A 16,442-nucleotide genomic window follows, 5' to 3' on the forward strand; every position below is an offset into this window, starting at 1 on the left:
AGCCGGGAGATGCGAGAGGTTTCCTTTGCATAGATCGATTGCCGGAAGTAAGAACTGGAACCAAAAGTTCCACCCAACCTTCGGGCATAAGGTAAATCTACCTCCATAGGTAGGTAGGAGGTATGACTTTCCATCCGGTTGGGAATGACACGAAATTCGATTAGGTACTTCCAACCTCCTCGTCCTAGTTCATCACTATCTACTTCAGGATACCTGAGGCGTGATCCTTTACCTACATTGGCTGGAGGCCCTCAGCTTTGGGTAGTTTTCTAGGTGCGATTCGAATCAATTCAAGCCCAGAAAATGGATAAGCGAAGCTCGAGAATTCACAAGAAGTCATTGAACACTTGTCTATCGAGGGTGCACCGCGACGGTGCCCTCGTGAGAAATATAGCATTCTTCCAAAGGAGGTCCAAGAAGGGCACAATCCCTCCCCTTGCCGCCAAGATGCCAAATTCGATTTCGTTCAACAATACTTCCACTGTCCGGCTGCTTGATTCACCGCCCCTGAGTAGATCGTCGGTGCATTGATATCCGGGTTCATTGAATTGCCGAGGCTGTTGGCCTGAGGCATCAACAGCATCATTATCGTCGATTCTACACGTCCGTTAACAGCTCCCTGTCACTTGTGTTTAATTGACAATACCTTAGTTTGAAGCAAGCAGTCACGAAAAACCTCTCTGTTTGTCTCGCAGCAGTTCCCTTTTGTCGATCTTTCGATCACAGGCCCTTTTTGACTCTGCCAAATCCGATCGCAAGCCGACCGCGGCGAATAAGAACCGCCCGAGTCGGCCGAGAGCGCTCCCCGCAACTTTCATTTCTCCCCGGACTCGATTAGCCCGAGCTCTTTTGATCTCATAAGTTCCTTTTTCTCTCGTCCGAGACCGAGGATCCTGGTTCATTTGCGATTTGAAGTTGTTTTCTGTTTCTTCGATGCTTCAAATGCAATAAAAATAACTACTGGGCTACCTCCGAAACACTCAACTTAGTACCAGACATGGCTCCCAGATTGACCGGTGCGGCAGTTGCCGAACACAACTCCAAAGACTCGTGTTGGGTGATTGTTCACGGAAAGGCCTACGACGTCACTGAGTTTTTGCCAGGTGAGATATCTTCCGAAAATTCAGCCCACATTGAAGCTTTGGCTAACAACAAACCCGCTCAGAACACCCCGGAGGCTCCAAGATTATCTTAAAGTATGCTGGCAAAGATGCCACTGAGGAGTTTGATCCGATTCACCCTCCCGACACCCTCGACAAGTATCTCGACAAGTCCAAACATCTGGGAGATGTTGACATGAGTACCGTCGAGCAAGAGGAGAAGGAAGTCGACCCAGAAGAGGCGGAACGACTCGAGCGTATCAAGCGAATGCCTCCTCTTGCGGCCTGCTACAACTTGATGGACTTTGAGACTGTCGCGCGGCAGATCATGAAGAAGACCGGGTGGGCATATTACTCCAGCGGAGCAGATGATGAAATTGTAAGATCCCTGACATCCAAAGCTTTGCGGTATCCGTGTCCAGTGAAGCTTGACTAAACGTGTGCTCGTCAATCAGACTCTACGTGAAAATCACCACGCTTTCCACAAGATCTGGTTTCGGCCTCGCGTCCTCGTCGATGTCGAGAACATCGACATGAGCACCACCATGCTCGGCACACCCGTTTCCATTCCATTCTACGTGACGGCTACTGCCCTTGGCAAGCTAGGTCACCCCGAAGGCGAAGTCGTGCTCACCAAAGCCGCACACAAGCACAACGTTATCCAGATGATCCCCACACTTGCATCATGTTCATTTGACGAGATTGTGGATGCGAAACAAGGCGACCAGGTCCAATGGCTCCAGCTCTACGTGAACAAGGATCGCGAAATCACCCGAAAGATCGTCGCCCACGCCGAGAAGCGCGGGTGCAAGGGTCTATTCATCACGGTGGATGCGCCACAGCTCGGTCGACGTGAGAAAGACATGCGATCGAAATTCAGTGACGCGGGATCAAATGTCCAGTCAGGTGACGACGGGATCGACCGTTCACAAGGTGCAGCGCGCGCAATTTCCTCCTTTATCGACCCAGCCCTGTCATGGAAGGATATCCCCTGGTTCAAGAGCATCACGAAAATGCCCATCATACTAAAGGGTGTTCAATGTGTCGAGGATGTTCTTCGCGCCGTGGAAGCCGGCGTTGACGGTGTCGTCCTCTCCAACCACGGCGGCCGCCAGCTGGAAACAGCTCGCTCCGGCATCGAGGTCCTCGCCGAAGTCATGCCTGCGCTCCGAGAGCGCGGATGGGATAAGCGTATTGAAGTATACGTCGACGGTGGCGTGCGCCGAGCTACGGACATTCTCAAAGCTCTATGCCTGGGCGCTAAGGGTGTTGGTATTGGTCGACCCTTCCTATACGCCATGTCGGCGTACGGTGTCGACGGCGTGAACCGCGCGATGCAACTCCTCAAAGACGAAATGGAGATGAACATGCGTCTGATCGGAGCGACCCGCGTCGAGGACCTGAACCCCAGCTTCTTGGATACGCGGGGACTGCTGAGTGGTCATGCTGGTACCATCCCCTCAGACACGCTTGGTCTACGGGCGTATGATCCCCTGCAAGGGCCAAGATTCAACGAAAAGGCGAAATTGTAGAGGTCGGTCCACGTATCGGAGATGTTGCCGTTGTGCTTATATTTATATCCCAAACCCTGCATCTGCATTCCATGTATATACTCGACGTTGAAAGCCAATAGTCAGTTTTTGGACTGGGAAACCCACCTTGAGATAGACCAGCACAATAACTGTTGTTTGAATGTATATGAGCGCGTAGGGGCATTGGACGAGGACGCCGAAAGTTCAAAATTACTCTGATCACTTACTACTACTCCCAAGACAGCGTTCTGACCTGGATACACGCGATACAAGAAAGTAAAGCGACCGTGACACCGATCGACGAAAGTTGTACAGATAACTTTTTTCAAAAGCCAAGTCAGGCGCTATAAATGAGTTACTCCCCCCAGACACCAGCCGCATGGGCGAAAAGATCCCTTTTCATGATAAGCGCAGTGGACAGAAAAGCTCCCACTGGTTCAGACAACGCCAAAAGTAGCTGAATGACCGATCAACTATGCAAATTGCCGATGCATTCGCTTCGATGGACTCGGTGTGCGAAGATGACTTTCTCTCTCACGCGATCTCTCTGTCACAAAGTCCATTGCTCGAGTATTTTCCAACAGAAGGGGCGCGTCCTCGTCCCTTTCGGTATAATTTTTCGAAGGCGATTCTTGTTGGCCGTGGAAGCCGTATGTGGGATTTTGTTGGAGATGAAGAGCTTGGCCGTGCATGTTGGGGTTGTACACAGGCGGAGGAGGCGGTGGATAGTCGTGTTGTGGGTAACCCTGGTTCAGGCGGTTGTTTCTGAAGGAGCGGAAGGACCAGTTACTGGCCCAGGCTACGGTTCCGATGGTGGCGAGGAAGATGATCTATCGCGAAGACGCAAGTCGAAGAAGTTAGCGCGGGTTGAGGGCAAGATGGCCGGATGGAAGGAGAGATTCTCACAATAGCTTTCCATGAGATGGGTTCGATGAAGCTGTCGATGATCTGGGCCATCGTTCTGGCAGATAGCATAGCCCGTCTCACATGGGTTGGATCTGTGTCCATGCATTTCCGATCGGCAGCGCAGATCGGAATCAGGCCCGGTACCAAATTCCCAGCAGCGCATTTGTTGTCCTCATATCGCTGCATACACTCTGCGATGCTGTGCAGAATGGAATCCATCTCCTTGCTGGCCACTGCGTCGAACTCGTTGCGGATCTCCGCGACGAAGGAGAAAACCATCCAAACGGCGAGGGAGAACAGCGACAAGTTCACGACAAGCTGTGCCCACCACGATAGAATTGCGGGGACATTTGGGTGCTCTTCCAAGAGTGTCAATACTTGCTTGAAGAAACCCATTCTCGCGGAGCTGGACTGAGATGGTGCGGTACCAGGCTCCGCAATCTTCTGCCTCCTCTTCTTTTCGATCCGTCCTTCATTGCTGCCCGGCCTGTCGCTGTCATCGTCCTCGTCGTCGTCGTCTAGCTGGACCTCTCTCTCAATGGCCCTATCTCGATTTCGCGTCCGACGTTTCTGTACCTTGCGAGCCGCGGCGCGCGAGTAGATGTTCTTGCGTGGAATTTCCCCCCGACCGGGACTGGGAGCAAAGCGGCCATACTGGTTGAATAATGAGTTGCGCCGCGTGCCTCTTGTCTGTTGCTCAGGTGTCTCCTCATTGTCGGCTATTTCAGGCGAGGAAAAGTTCTCAGCGCCGGATGAGAAATCAACTTCCAACTTTCGGGGCGTCATAAATGCCGGCTGTCCGAAGATCGACGACTGGGACTGAGTAGCTGCTTGTTGCCGCGGAGGAGAGAAGAGGAAGGATGACTGGGAATTTGGTGGTCGAAGTGCAGGTATAGATGGCTTCTCAGGAGATTCGAACACCTGATGTGATCCTTTGAGATGAAAAGTCAGCGAGTGAGCCTCGTGGCCTGGAGTCGACCGCTGGTCAACACCTACGCTTCTTGTTGTCCTGTGAGGGTTGCCTTCGGACGTGCGAAAAGGGCGAGGTGAAGTCCACTGGTCCAGAGCTTCCACCATGCCACTCGTAGTCCATGGGTATTACCCCTCCAGCTTCGTTGCGTGAGTTCATCGCTTGGAAAGCTTATCTTGGGAGAATCTGGGGTCGAAGCTCATGAAAGCGGGATGGTGGAGTGGGAAGGAGGGTTTTTTTTGTTTGGGTCAAGCTGTAAACAGAACCTTGCGGAGCAACCATGGGCGGAGTGGCGAACGACGGCCTCGGCTGGAGCGATAACCTAGAGAGCCAACTACCTCTCCACACGGCACGAGATACTGAGAATGAAAAGTGAGTTCATACGAGAAGTGCGAATATCTTGCCGAAAAAGGTTGCAAGTCCGATTTTTCAAATATGAAAATTCGGCTGCATTTGCTGGATACCGGCTTAGCTTATGGTCGGCTCACCTGGCAAGTATACCAAGTCGATCGCCCAGTCGAAACCCAAGGTTCTGGTTTGGTAGTTGTGAATTCGCCCAGTCGAAACCCAAGGTTCTGGTTTGGTAGTTGTGAATAGCTACACCGTTACATAATGAAACTGACATGCGAAGCTTTGATTGACAGATACTATTCAGTCAAGGATGAGGGCGCCAGCGCCCTAAAAATGCTTCCGAACTCCGTCCCGATGTAGAGCTGCATGACATCTGGAATGACTCTCTTGTATTGCCCCCATGAGCCTCTTACTCGTCCATCTGCCATTGATACTCAAGAGCCTCGAATCGGCTTTTCTTGTTCCTCGCAGCAAACCACTCCTTCTCAAACCCAGTCGAGCGGTCCACGCCGTCCCACCGATGGCCCGGTCGAATACCATATCGGTTAGGCTGGAACGAGCCCTTGTATAGTGGCTTCCCTGACACACTTGCGCCAGGCCCCTTCTTCTGTGTCAGGAACTGCGCCGCGGGGTCATTCCACCTTGCGACATCCTTCAGCTCGTCGTTCAGCGCCTCATCGTCAATGCCTCGCGCAACAGGCATGGATCGGATATCTTGAAGTTCTTGTTTCCTCACTTCACGCTGCTGCCGCTGGACATCGCCCATGAGGGCTTCACGAGCAGCATCCTCCTTTGCTTTCTTCTCCGCTTCGGCTCGACGGGCTTCGGCGCGTTTCATTTGCACGTTGATGATCCGACCGGAGGCATCACGATAGATCGTTTCTTGAGATTTCGCATCTGCCGCTGCAGGATCCTTGTAGAGCGCCTCTTCTGCCTTCTTGCGCCGCTCCTGCGCCTTGACCATTGCGGCGGTATCAGCCGCGGTCTGAAGACCGGCGCGAACTCCAGACTCCATACGCGGCCCGTAGTCCTCGTCCCCACCATTTTCAATCATGGGCGCATCGTCATCATCATCCGCCTGTCTGGCGGCTCGTTCTGCAGCCGCAGAAGCGAGGATTGCATCGGCGGCTTCTTGGTCAGAGTCTCGAGGAGGTGCAGTTGGCGTCCCGCCGATAGTCTTCCAGCCGGATCTTTTGGCGCGTCGAAATTCAGCGCTCGTTACAGAGGTATCGATGGATGGTTTGTACTCGTCATCTTCGAGGGGACGAGCGTTGCCGAAAACTGGAGCATCATCGTCCGCAATGATCAGACCTGACTCGGCCGTGTCTGTAGCTTTGGTCTTCTTGCGCTTCTTTTTGGGTCGCTCTGGCGCGGGATCTGCATTGAGGTAGTTTTTCGCGAGGTAGTCTGCTAGTGACCCCGGCATGATTATGTGGTATGTGTGATCGTGCTGATGGGACGCTCAATGATGTTCGACAGCGGGACTCTCTTGGAAAGTCTAAGTGAAGCCCAAGCGCATGCCTTGGCTTCTGCTTATCGATAAGCGGAGGTACGTTTACCCGTGTTGAGCTGGGTCTAGATCCCTTATCAGATGCAAGCTAACGTACTACTGTCCCATTAGGTATTGTGCCTGCCTACCTGTATCTTGCTGTCATGAACTAGCAGACTTGTTCGGGATAGATATCCTCACTACATTACCGCCACCTCGACTCCAACCAAATGCCTCGCTCAGAAGAAGCAGAGTGGTGGGCCAATGCAGTCTACTCCGCGATTCAAGAGATCCCACACGGCAAAGTCACATCGTACGGGCATATTGCGCTGCTCCTCGGCGAACGTAGGTCTCCGGTACTGATCAATCATGGATAGCGCATAATACCTCATTAATGAAAAAATTCGCAAATTCTAGCACAACGACCGCGACAAGTAGGCGTTTGTCTGAAGTCACTGGCTGGTGCTGAAAGTGGCGCCCACTTCAACTCCAGCAATGTTCCATGGCAGCGAGTCATCAATGCCAAGGGCATGATTTCACATCGGTAGGCAAAAATAGGACTCGATCCTTCTATTAAACAACAAAGAATGCCTTGCATGGGGCTTGAGTCACTCCTGGCAAAATGAATCCGCTGACCGACTCCTCAAGTGGCCCAGGTAGTGCTGAACGTCAAGCCGAGGCCCTCGCTACAGAAGGCGTCGAGGTGACGAGGGATAGTATGGGCGAAATCTACGTCGATTTTTCGCGTTACGGCTGGTTTCCAAGCAGACTACCTAGTGAAGAAGAGCAAGAAGCTGATGGCGGGGGGAAGAAGATGGACAGCTGTTTGTGCAAGAGTCATAGCGTTGCACACGTCGCTTAGTTTTATCTCGAAGTCCCTACATCTGGTAGATGATACCATCCCAGTACCCTCAACTAGGTGTCATAGCTCTTGCCCTTAATGGGAGCGCGCATCGTCCAGGAGCAAAACGTATAGCCAGGAACCACTACAGTTCCAGCCCAACAATTCAGGGAGAGACAGGATCATTGCAAGCCCGTTTTTAGGACGTCAAAGCATATGGAAGACAAATGTCGAGAACAACAGGCGGTTTGACTAAGGTAGAGTCGTCTACTTGCTAAGTCTCACGCCGTTCAGGCAAAATCAGTGGCTAGTCATCTTCTTTCCGTCGCCGATCTAATACCGATGGCCAAAAAAAGTATAGCGGACATATGCGTGAAGATCGACCGGACCAGAAGAGAAGAAGAAAAACATAGCGCTTGGGCCGCGCCCGTCTTTTGGGTACATGTCATTGATCCAAGAGCACAAAGGTTCGTAAGAGCTTACAATTCATGAAGTGTTCCACAGGTTGATAGAATGAGGTTGGGCGGGAGGTCCAAGAGCGTGGGGTTGAACGTGGGGAGTGTGTGAGAAATATAAGAGGGGTCCGGAGGCAGAAACATGGAGACCTTCCAGTAAAACAAAGTACCTCCAACAGACCATCACGTCTACAGCCTTAGATTGTCAAAGATCGATCGAGAGGAAAGAGGGAGAGAGGTTGACGGGACAAAGGCGGTTGATCGGGAGAGAAGGGAGAAAAGAAAGCCCGAAAAGAAATTCGAACAGAGAAATGATGACAGAAAAAAGAAGAATCGCCAAAAATACGACAAATCTCGTTTCAACTCAAACACGAAAGACTCCCGTCAGCGCCGCTTGACCTCAAAGGCCCAGCCATCGATCCCCTCACCCCGTGTTCCAGGTGCGATCCCTAAGCTGACGCCACTCATACCTGGCGTGTCTTGCATCCACTCGTGGGAGGCCATGCCACCGGCGTTGGCGCGCTTCTCTGGATGCAAGTCGAGCATAGGCAGCAAAAACTCACTGATCCGCATAGCCTCTTCGACACTATAATGGTACTTCTCACGGAGAACGTCGGGGAGCGCCCAGTGACGCAGACGGTGGATATTCCGCAGCTCTCCCTTGCGGTTGAAGATCTCTTGTGACCATTTGCCCGAAAGGCAAAGCGACTTGGGGAACGGACCCAATAGCTCGATGATCTGGGCAATGTGATCGTCGTCCTTGCCATACTTGGTGCCAGATTGCGGGTCAAAGAGATAATCACCAGTGATGAGCTCGAAGACCTGTATCTGATTAGAAAACGATTGCGTCTTTCCACATTTAACGTGGATGATTCTCTTACCATGCAAGCCATGCTCCAGACGTCAGTGCTGGCGCCCCATTTGGCGCCCAGGATCACCTCTGGTGAGCGGTATTGGCGCGTCTGGATGTCGTTGGTGAAGTGATGTCCAACCCAGCAGGCGTTGCCCAGGTCAGCGATCTTGACCGAGATGATGCTGGCGTCGATTGCCTCTTCCAGCGGAGTCTTGGATGGGCTCTTGTCCAGCGAGATTCCGGAAACTTCTCTTTCGAGGAGATCTCTGTACTGCCATGTCAGTGCCGCACATGTGATGGCACGCCGGTGTCATTTCATCGCCCAGCAAACCGAACTTACGTTGTCTTTTCTCGCTGCTTCTGCTTCTCATCCTCATCTTTGATCCCAAGTGTCTCCTTCATAGAGGGATCAGTTGACGCTACAGTTGAATTGCGCTGGTCAGTAACTCGTTTTTCACCATTCACCTTGTAGTGCATTGGGTATCTCTGCTGATCCTGATCTCTTACTTCCCCCATTTAACTCCATATGTCGATTACCCGGGGGCGCTTGCGACTTACTTGACTCATTCACCATTTGACTTAGGCTGCTGTGTGAATTTGATGAGCTGTGCTTGAAGTCGAAGCCGCTGAAGCTCGTGTTCAACGGACTCGGTAGGGGTTGACTGCCGGTGATCAATGTGCGCCGGCGTCGGCGGCCATTTCGATTGTCTTCTTTGCTCTCAAGTTCCTTCTTCGCCTCCTCTTGCTCGACATGCGCCTTGACAATCTGCTCCACGTCACCAATCTCGATCAACACGTTCTCTGGCTTCAGATCGGTATGGATGATCCCACATTCTCGGTGTAGATAGTCCAACCCCATCAAAACCTGCTTCGTGATCTGTTTGACGAGCGGCATCGGGATGCCTCTGTGATTCCATCGCTTAATTAAGCCCAACAGATTCTCACCTAGCACCTCAAACACCATACAGACGTGTACACCGTTGGGGCCCTTGTGTTCGAATGAGTCCAACAGACTGACCACATGCTTGCGACCGGGGTGGTCAGGCTTGGCCTGAACAATACGATTCAAGAGCTTGATTTCATCAATCGCAGTCTCGGTATAGTGAGCTGCTGAGCGAACGACCTTCAGTGCCACATGTTTCCCGGTCGTGGTATCGCGCGACAGCCAGACAGTGGAAAAGTGACCCCATCCCAGCTTGCGCACGACGACATAGCGACCATTGTTGTATGTTTCGCCCACGGCCACCGGGTGGTAACCACCTTTGCAATAGTCCTCTGAGTCTTCTTCCTCGGCGGTCGTCTCTACCTCATCCGCCGACGAGGAGGATGGAGAGCGGGATACTGCTGCGCCGGGATTCTTGGAGTGTGGTGCTGCGCCGCTACTATGCATCAAATTGGAGAGTGAAATGTCAGCTACCAGGCTTTCGGAGTGAGCGGCCAACGGGCGGACGGCGGTTGCGAGTATCGCAAACAGAAAATCACGGGCCGATCATCCAATCTTCAAGCAGGTTTATTATGCTATCGATAGGCCCAAAAAAAAAGAACCACCGACTCTGGAGGTATGACAGGCGACAAGAAGACGCTTCCGAGGCAAGAGAGAGAAAGCAAAAGCAGAAAGTGCAGGCGCTTTGGTGGAGAACAAGAGGACGCAAAGAAAATGCAATAGGACTTACGATGTGGTGATGGCGTCAACCGCTTGGGCCGACTTCGCATCATTGGTGACGATCGGCTTCAAGTCGGTACCCTTTCGCCTCTTCTTTCCGGCGGCGCCATTGGCGGCAGAGGCAGCAACACTGGCCATCTGTTTACCTTTGTTGATAACCGTCTTGGTCAGATCAATGCTGTCCATGATGCGGAGAGAAAGTAGGTCGGGGAGGGACCACAGCTGGAAGAGAGCGAGAGGCGGGGCACCGGGATGGGAGGTGGTTGGTTGCGACAACAGAGAAATTGAGGGCGGTGCGCGGCCGAGAGGGGCCCAACTGCGGGAAGCAGACGTGGAGTTGAGATGAGGATGAGGATGAGGAGTCCGCGAGATTTGGGAGATTGGTTTGTTCGGAAGCAGCGGAGATTTGGAAGAACTGGTTCAAAAGAACACGAATCGTTCAGATGAGTGAGGGGAATCGGAGGTTTGAAGAGAGGAGAAAGCGTCGGGAGGAGCGTGGGTGATGTGAAGCGTGGTTCCGGAAGCAGCCAGTCGTTGGGTGACTTTGGGGCTGTTGTATGCGACGGATGTGGCAAACGCTGGTTAGGAGAAAGCCAGGAAGAACACCGAAAGCAAGGCCGCCGGACTCTCGAACCAAGGAAAAGAATCAACAGATGAAGCCCATCAACAAGGGAGCATGGGTAGCAAAGTTTAGTTCCTGATCTGATCGGGACTCGAGAGGGCTATCCAAATGATCGGAAATCGGCCGCCGCGGTCATCGGAGATGACATCTACTTCAAGTCTTCAACCCAGAATCAGATAGGGAGGGTACGAAAACCGTACGGCATCACAAACATATCTTATGATTCCTCGTGAGCGGATCACAGCTTCTGCCTGACCAGGGAAATGCCACGAGTTCATTCTTTCGCATCGCGATCGCTCGATTTTGTCAGACTGGGCGAATGGTTTAACAAAACAACCCGGTCGGCGGAGTGAGCGTTTTAAAGTGGTGAGCGTTTTGTCTGTTACGATACGCTCTCAAGAAGACGTCCGTTCAGGCCACCTTCCAACTTTCTCTTGCCGGTGATGTGTCTTTGAAGCTCCGAACCCCAGGCATGGCGAGAAACCTAAATCACCTGGCGAAACAGTTGAGCAAACAACGGACAACATGACCTTGGTCGGGGCCGATGTGCCGACAAGATATGGTATCTTTCATGCTATCAAAGACCGGACTGCCCGGGATAGATCTGTGAGTCTGATAGTCGACCATGCAGAATAATGTTGAGCATCAATACTGAATCAGTGAATACAGTATCACTCTAGTCCACGCCTTGGAAAATCTACCCACTGACACGGGGCTTCGTTTAACTAGTGAGCTTGGTTTTGAAGGCGTGGAGTACTTGTTCCGCTCCATGACGTCCATGTACATCTGCTGGACCGACATCTGTGTAGCCGTCAGCGGCATCTACTGAAGAGGCAAGCCAGAGATGAGCCTTGTATCTCGTTGCCACGATGTTCTTTCAAGTAAAATGTGACAAGATGTCTTTGTGAGTGTCGGGGACGCTGAAGATGTTAGCTGTAATAGTAGATTCGAGAATAAAATCAAACCCCACGGCCTTTTATCAAATGGCCAGCTAAGTGCAGTACCAAAACGGCCATTCACTTTACAACGTCAATCGCGTAGAGGAGATTAATCGGGCCAAAGACCTCAGAGTACGTTACTGCTCTGCAAATGCCATGTTCCAGGGAAGGGGTTTCAGACAACTAGACACCTGCCCAGTTAGAGGACTATGGAGCACTTGTCCATCTCATTCATCTTGTTACGTATCTTGTATCTCGTATCTTGTAGTTGAGGTGAACTGCTGGCTCTGCTACTTAGGGCAGACACGAATCATGTCGAATATGATGAGAAGTAGCATCCTGACTTGCAAGGTACCGAGTACATGGCATCCCGCTCGTTCTCGCGGTGCTCTGATGTCACTCTCCCGGTTTCTCCGGGATGGGTCCTCGAACTTTAAGTACCCAATGACCTGGCCTGACTCAAGCTTTCCCCCAGGAACTGACCACTGGCCAGAACGACAGTCTATACTGGACACTCTACAATCCACACTTGGCCCGAAGCCATTCTATTCTATCGAACACAAAGCAACCTTTGCCCATATCTTCCTTGGAGGCAAAGATCCACTAACAGACAAAGAGGTTTCTGGTGTTCTCACCACCCTCACAACCTCTCTCACCATGTCCAGTCCCTATCACAAGCGTCCCTTGCCCGACTATTTCATTGCTTCCCCGCTTCTCGCCCTGCTCTACCCTGTGCACCATGCCTTACTTCACCTCCGAGGGCCTCCACGACTACCGCCTCCACATGCGAAACCCATTCGCGTCGTTTGTATTTCAGATACTCACACGCTTGAATGCTCCGATGTCCCCGACGGCGACCTCCTGATCCACGCCGGTGACCTTGCCAACGATGGCTCCGTCCGGGAAATCCAAGCGGCGGTCGACTGGCTGCGCTCCTTGCCTCATCCTCAAAAAGTCGTCATCTGCGGCAACCACGACAGTTACTTTGATGTGCGCTCACGTCTCGAAGAGGATCGCGAGGACACGTCCTCGATCTCCTCCTTTGCGGCCATTTCGTCCTCCACGGCCTCCATCCGCTCGCTCGACGAAATCACGGCCCCGTCGCGCATTGACTGGGGTGACATTCATTACCTGCAACACAGTGCTGTGACCCTCTCCTTCCCAGCAGATGCCACAACCGACGGCTCACCTCGATCGGGCTCGACTGCAACCGCATCACTCGCGAGGCCGCGTTCCCGCGAGCTCACCATCTACGGCGCCCCTCAGATCCCGGCCCTTGTACCATTCGGCCCAGAGCATGCCTTTACATACCCACCACATCATGATGCCTGGTCACGCACCATCCCCGCAGAGACCGACATCCTGGTGACGCACACACCACCACAAGCCCACCTAGACATGTCTCCGGTCTTCTCGACCGGCTGTCCCAGTCTTCTCGCCGAGGCCTGGCGCGTCCGCCCCGCTCTCCACGTCTTTGGCCACATTCATAATTCCTCCGGCCGTGAACCAATCTTCTGGGACGAGGCTCAACGGGCATGGGAGCGTCTCTGCGCGTCTCGACGGCCGCGCGCAAAGGAGGCCCGTGTGGTTGCTCTCGCCGGCATGATGCGGGATTTGTTTGACTTGTCCGGGTGGATGGACGCGGCTCGAGTGGTGTTATATGGCGTCTTGGGTGTGATATGGTCACGAGTCTGGGGGGGCGAGACGCTCGACGGGAGCTGGATGGTGAATGCCGCGTGCATGTACCGGGACAGTGGGAAATTGAAGAATCCGCCTCGAGTAGTTGAGCTATAGCTTGCGGAAGCTCCACCGCTGTGCCTGTTGATTGTGTGTCCATCTATATTACTTTTGCACCTGCTGGCGGTGTGCATCGTATCCATTATTTGTGGCCCGAGTCTACGCTGGGCCGTGACCAGCATCGCCTCATATTCAAAATATCTGTAATGTTGTCCAAAAAGAAAATTCAACCTCCATCAATATCCCTCCAAGCGATTCTCTTCACTCGCCTCCGATAGTATACAATACCTTGTATTCGCCATGACAAAATTACACGGCACGTTCCTTTCGTCATCGACAAGGGAAGGTTCACTGTTGCTAGCAAAGCCCAACCTCCGTAGACATCTACAGAACCATAACCTCCAAAACCAAATCCCTACGTAACTTGATGAAAATGAAGCGCTCCCAGGCCCTGGTATGGCTGGATCTAGCATAGCCAGCGTCGCTTTTCTTCGTTCTCTTTTCCAGCTGGACAGGCATACCTTGACACGCTACTCAGTCCACGGAACCCTGGCATGAAAAACGTCCTGTTGACGATTGACGAACCACCTGGCAGGATACTTACTTTATGAGCATGGATCCATTCATGAGTCCTACGCGAGACACAGATCTCCCTCTTCTAGTCGCAATTACATATTTGGTATCGTCCATCCTCACAGGGCCTCGCGGATCATTCGCGTTGACGGTCCTCTCACAAGAAGACTTTGTTAAGCTGCATTTGACCTTAGAGTATTCATGAACGATGGTACTGGGATTCAGACTCGACTAGGTACCGCGTGCTCGTTGACCTACTGGCCGACGAAGTCTCTACTGGACAAGGCATAGATGACAAGCCAATATTCCCCCAGTCCCAGTATAGGCCAACGGATCTCGCGCACACTGGATTCGATGGCCGATTGAGATTCACTTACTGTGGATACCAAGACTCTGTGGGAGATAGAAACACTATCCAGCTTAGTCTCTTCCGAAAATGCATCAGCTTGGAAGGTTCCAGAGAGTGATGGTCTGGTAGTGGGTGAGCTTAAGCCTCTGTAGTTGACTGAATGTGCCTCTTTACAAAAAGAAAACAATCCGAGACGAAGACATCTCATTTTGCGTCTTACATTTGTGGTAGTCGAGTCAGTAACCAAGGAACATTTTGAGCCTACAATATACTACAGCATGGAGAAGGACAGTTGGTAAGAATAATGATGATGTTGATACATTGATAAGCAATGATGTGCGTATCAATATGTTGTAATTTGCGGAAGCCCACCCATAATCCAGCAACCCAGACACCGGAGCCATGTCGCAATAAAAACAAAACAGGTAAAATAGGAACGCGAGAAGATATAGAAGCAGTAAGAATAGACATGCAGTGGCCAGTAGCTGAGGGGTAGCCACTAGCCACGCATGTCGGAAGCCACAGGAAGGTAAGAATATGAGCATATATACAAAACAGAGCAACGGCAATAAGAATAAAAAACACGAGGAACGAAACGATCATAAGGGCAACATGGCTCTGTGTCTGGTGGAGTTGCTGAATACCCACCCGCGTTCCGCATTGTCGTGGTACGAGGCTAGGAGCCTCTGTCACTTTGATGTGTGTAAGTGACAAGTCAGCTCAAAACCCAGGAGATCTGAGGCGAGAGAGAGAGGTGAGTATTGGCTCATGAGGTGATGAGAGATGATCATGACATACCTTGAGATATGAAGTTGAATACATTGTGAAGTGATCAACCATGTGAGACGAAGGAAGAATAGCACTAAGGCGAAGGATGAGTTAGTGTAAGCCGATGAAATGATGGGTGAGAGTCATGTAATACCTTAGTGAACGCTTGCTGATTGACTTGGGCATTGTATGTGGTGCGCATACACTGGCGAAGGTGTTGTGGTATGTGTTGGACCACGATGTCCTTGAAGATGCCATATGTGGTTGTCAAGTGGAAGGCATCAGGATAGCTGGCGTGGCTCAAACCTGACATGTGGTTGATCATAAAATTGTAAATTCAAAAGATGTTTGAGGAAGAGAGATGAAGAAGAAAAAGTTCAAAGATCTTGGGAGGGGAGGCCATATTTATATTCGCAAACAAAGACCACGTGAGGCGCTTGCGAAACTAGTCCATTAAGCGAATTTGTATACTCGAGGTCGAATTTTGAACCTCGAGTCCGAGATGCAAGGAATTTCACGCTCGATCTGGTGGCAGTGTTGGAATTTCGCCTTCAGATTTTGGTAGAGCCCGGAGCTGGTATAATCGAAACCCCAAACCGTCTTGCACATCAGAATTCCAAGGATGGCGCTCAGGATCACGGTTGAAAGTGGTGTTTGACGACAGAATGACCTTCTCATGACCTTGTGTATATCATCGCGCGCGATCACCGCCTTTTCCAACCGTGAAGCTTCGCTTATATATCCTATTCCAGACACATTGTCTACCTAGGGAAGCTATCTCAGATGCAAAGTATATCTCAGAACCTCATGTCTGGGGCTCACAAGGAGTTAAGCTTGATTCAACGCCACGATGGGGATGTCGACACAGAAATCTGTATATCATTAGAAGTCCTCGAGACCTGCTACTTGAATTAATATTTCGTCAAAAATAGAAGGGCTACATCCAGGATCACGACTGAGCTTGGTGATGAATGACAGAATGGCTTTTTCTTGACTTCCTTGTGGTCTTACGCGGCAGAATCGCAGACTTCGTCCCATGAAGCTCGCTTAGCCGTCCTGTAACGGAAATGCTCTTGCCTTAGTATCAGAACTTCACATTGCACATCAAAAAGAGAAGCCCTATGTAGCTCTCATGACCACTCCAACTCGATCCAACACCAAGGTCACAATGATGACATCAGATATTATATATTGTTAGAGGACTTGCAGATCTCATAACTTGCTATACAATACTTCTCATTGAGAAGCTATACGTTCAGGATCAGGTTCGTAGGTACTCCTGGTGGAACGAGTGA

General features: G+C 51.5%; 6 protein-coding genes across 6 annotated transcripts; 3 read left to right on the forward strand and 3 right to left on the reverse strand.

Annotated features, from left to right (window-relative positions):
- Positions 1-997: 997 nt before the first annotated feature.
- Positions 998-2,632, forward strand: N7539_008915 (L-lactate dehydrogenase (cytochrome); the record flags this gene model as incomplete). The annotated part of the gene is made up of 3 exons (XM_056938510.1): positions 998-1,103; positions 1,166-1,479; positions 1,556-2,632. The coding sequence occupies 3 exons, from the start codon at positions 998-1,000 to the stop codon at positions 2,630-2,632; spliced, it is 1,497 nt and encodes a 498-aa protein (XP_056785887.1).
- A 473-nt stretch (positions 2,633-3,105) lies between these two features.
- N7539_008916 (putative nuclear envelope protein Brr6) lies at positions 3,106-4,667 on the reverse strand (the record flags this gene model as incomplete). The annotated part of the gene is made up of 3 exons (XM_056938511.1): positions 3,106-3,462; positions 3,539-4,470; positions 4,535-4,667. The coding sequence occupies 3 exons, from the start codon at positions 4,665-4,667 to the stop codon at positions 3,106-3,108; spliced, it is 1,422 nt and encodes a 473-aa protein (XP_056785888.1).
- A 601-nt stretch (positions 4,668-5,268) lies between these two features.
- On the reverse strand, positions 5,269-6,285 carry cwc26 (putative cell cycle control protein (Cwf26); the record flags this gene model as incomplete). The annotated part of the gene is made up of 1 exon (XM_056938512.1): positions 5,269-6,285. The coding sequence occupies one exon, from the start codon at positions 6,283-6,285 to the stop codon at positions 5,269-5,271; it is 1,017 nt and encodes a 338-aa protein (XP_056785889.1).
- A 293-nt stretch (positions 6,286-6,578) lies between these two features.
- N7539_008918 (MGMT family protein) lies at positions 6,579-7,210 on the forward strand (the record flags this gene model as incomplete). Its single annotated transcript, XM_056938513.1, has 3 exons — positions 6,579-6,693; positions 6,766-6,892; positions 6,997-7,210. 3 exons carry the CDS (start codon positions 6,579-6,581, stop codon positions 7,208-7,210), a joined length of 456 nt encoding a protein of 151 aa, XP_056785890.1.
- An 818-nt stretch (positions 7,211-8,028) lies between these two features.
- N7539_008919 (serine/threonine-protein kinase) lies at positions 8,029-10,346 on the reverse strand (the record flags this gene model as incomplete). The annotated part of the gene is made up of 5 exons (XM_056938514.1): positions 8,029-8,466; positions 8,526-8,763; positions 8,838-8,916; positions 9,056-9,879; positions 10,171-10,346. The coding sequence occupies 5 exons, from the start codon at positions 10,344-10,346 to the stop codon at positions 8,029-8,031; spliced, it is 1,755 nt and encodes a 584-aa protein (XP_056785891.1).
- Positions 10,347-12,377: 2,031 nt separating this feature from the next.
- N7539_008920 (metallophosphatase domain-containing protein) lies at positions 12,378-13,514 on the forward strand (the record flags this gene model as incomplete). The annotated part of the gene is made up of 1 exon (XM_056938515.1): positions 12,378-13,514. One exon carries the CDS (start codon positions 12,378-12,380, stop codon positions 13,512-13,514), a length of 1,137 nt encoding a protein of 378 aa, XP_056785892.1.
- Between the last annotated feature and the right edge of the window lie 2,928 nt (positions 13,515-16,442).

The sequence above is a fragment of the Penicillium diatomitis genome (genome assembly GCF_028827545.1).
Source record: "Penicillium diatomitis strain IBT 30728 chromosome Unknown utg000015l_segment0_segment0, whole genome shotgun sequence".
Lineage (NCBI taxonomy): Eukaryota > Fungi > Ascomycota > Eurotiomycetes > Eurotiales > Aspergillaceae > Penicillium > Penicillium diatomitis.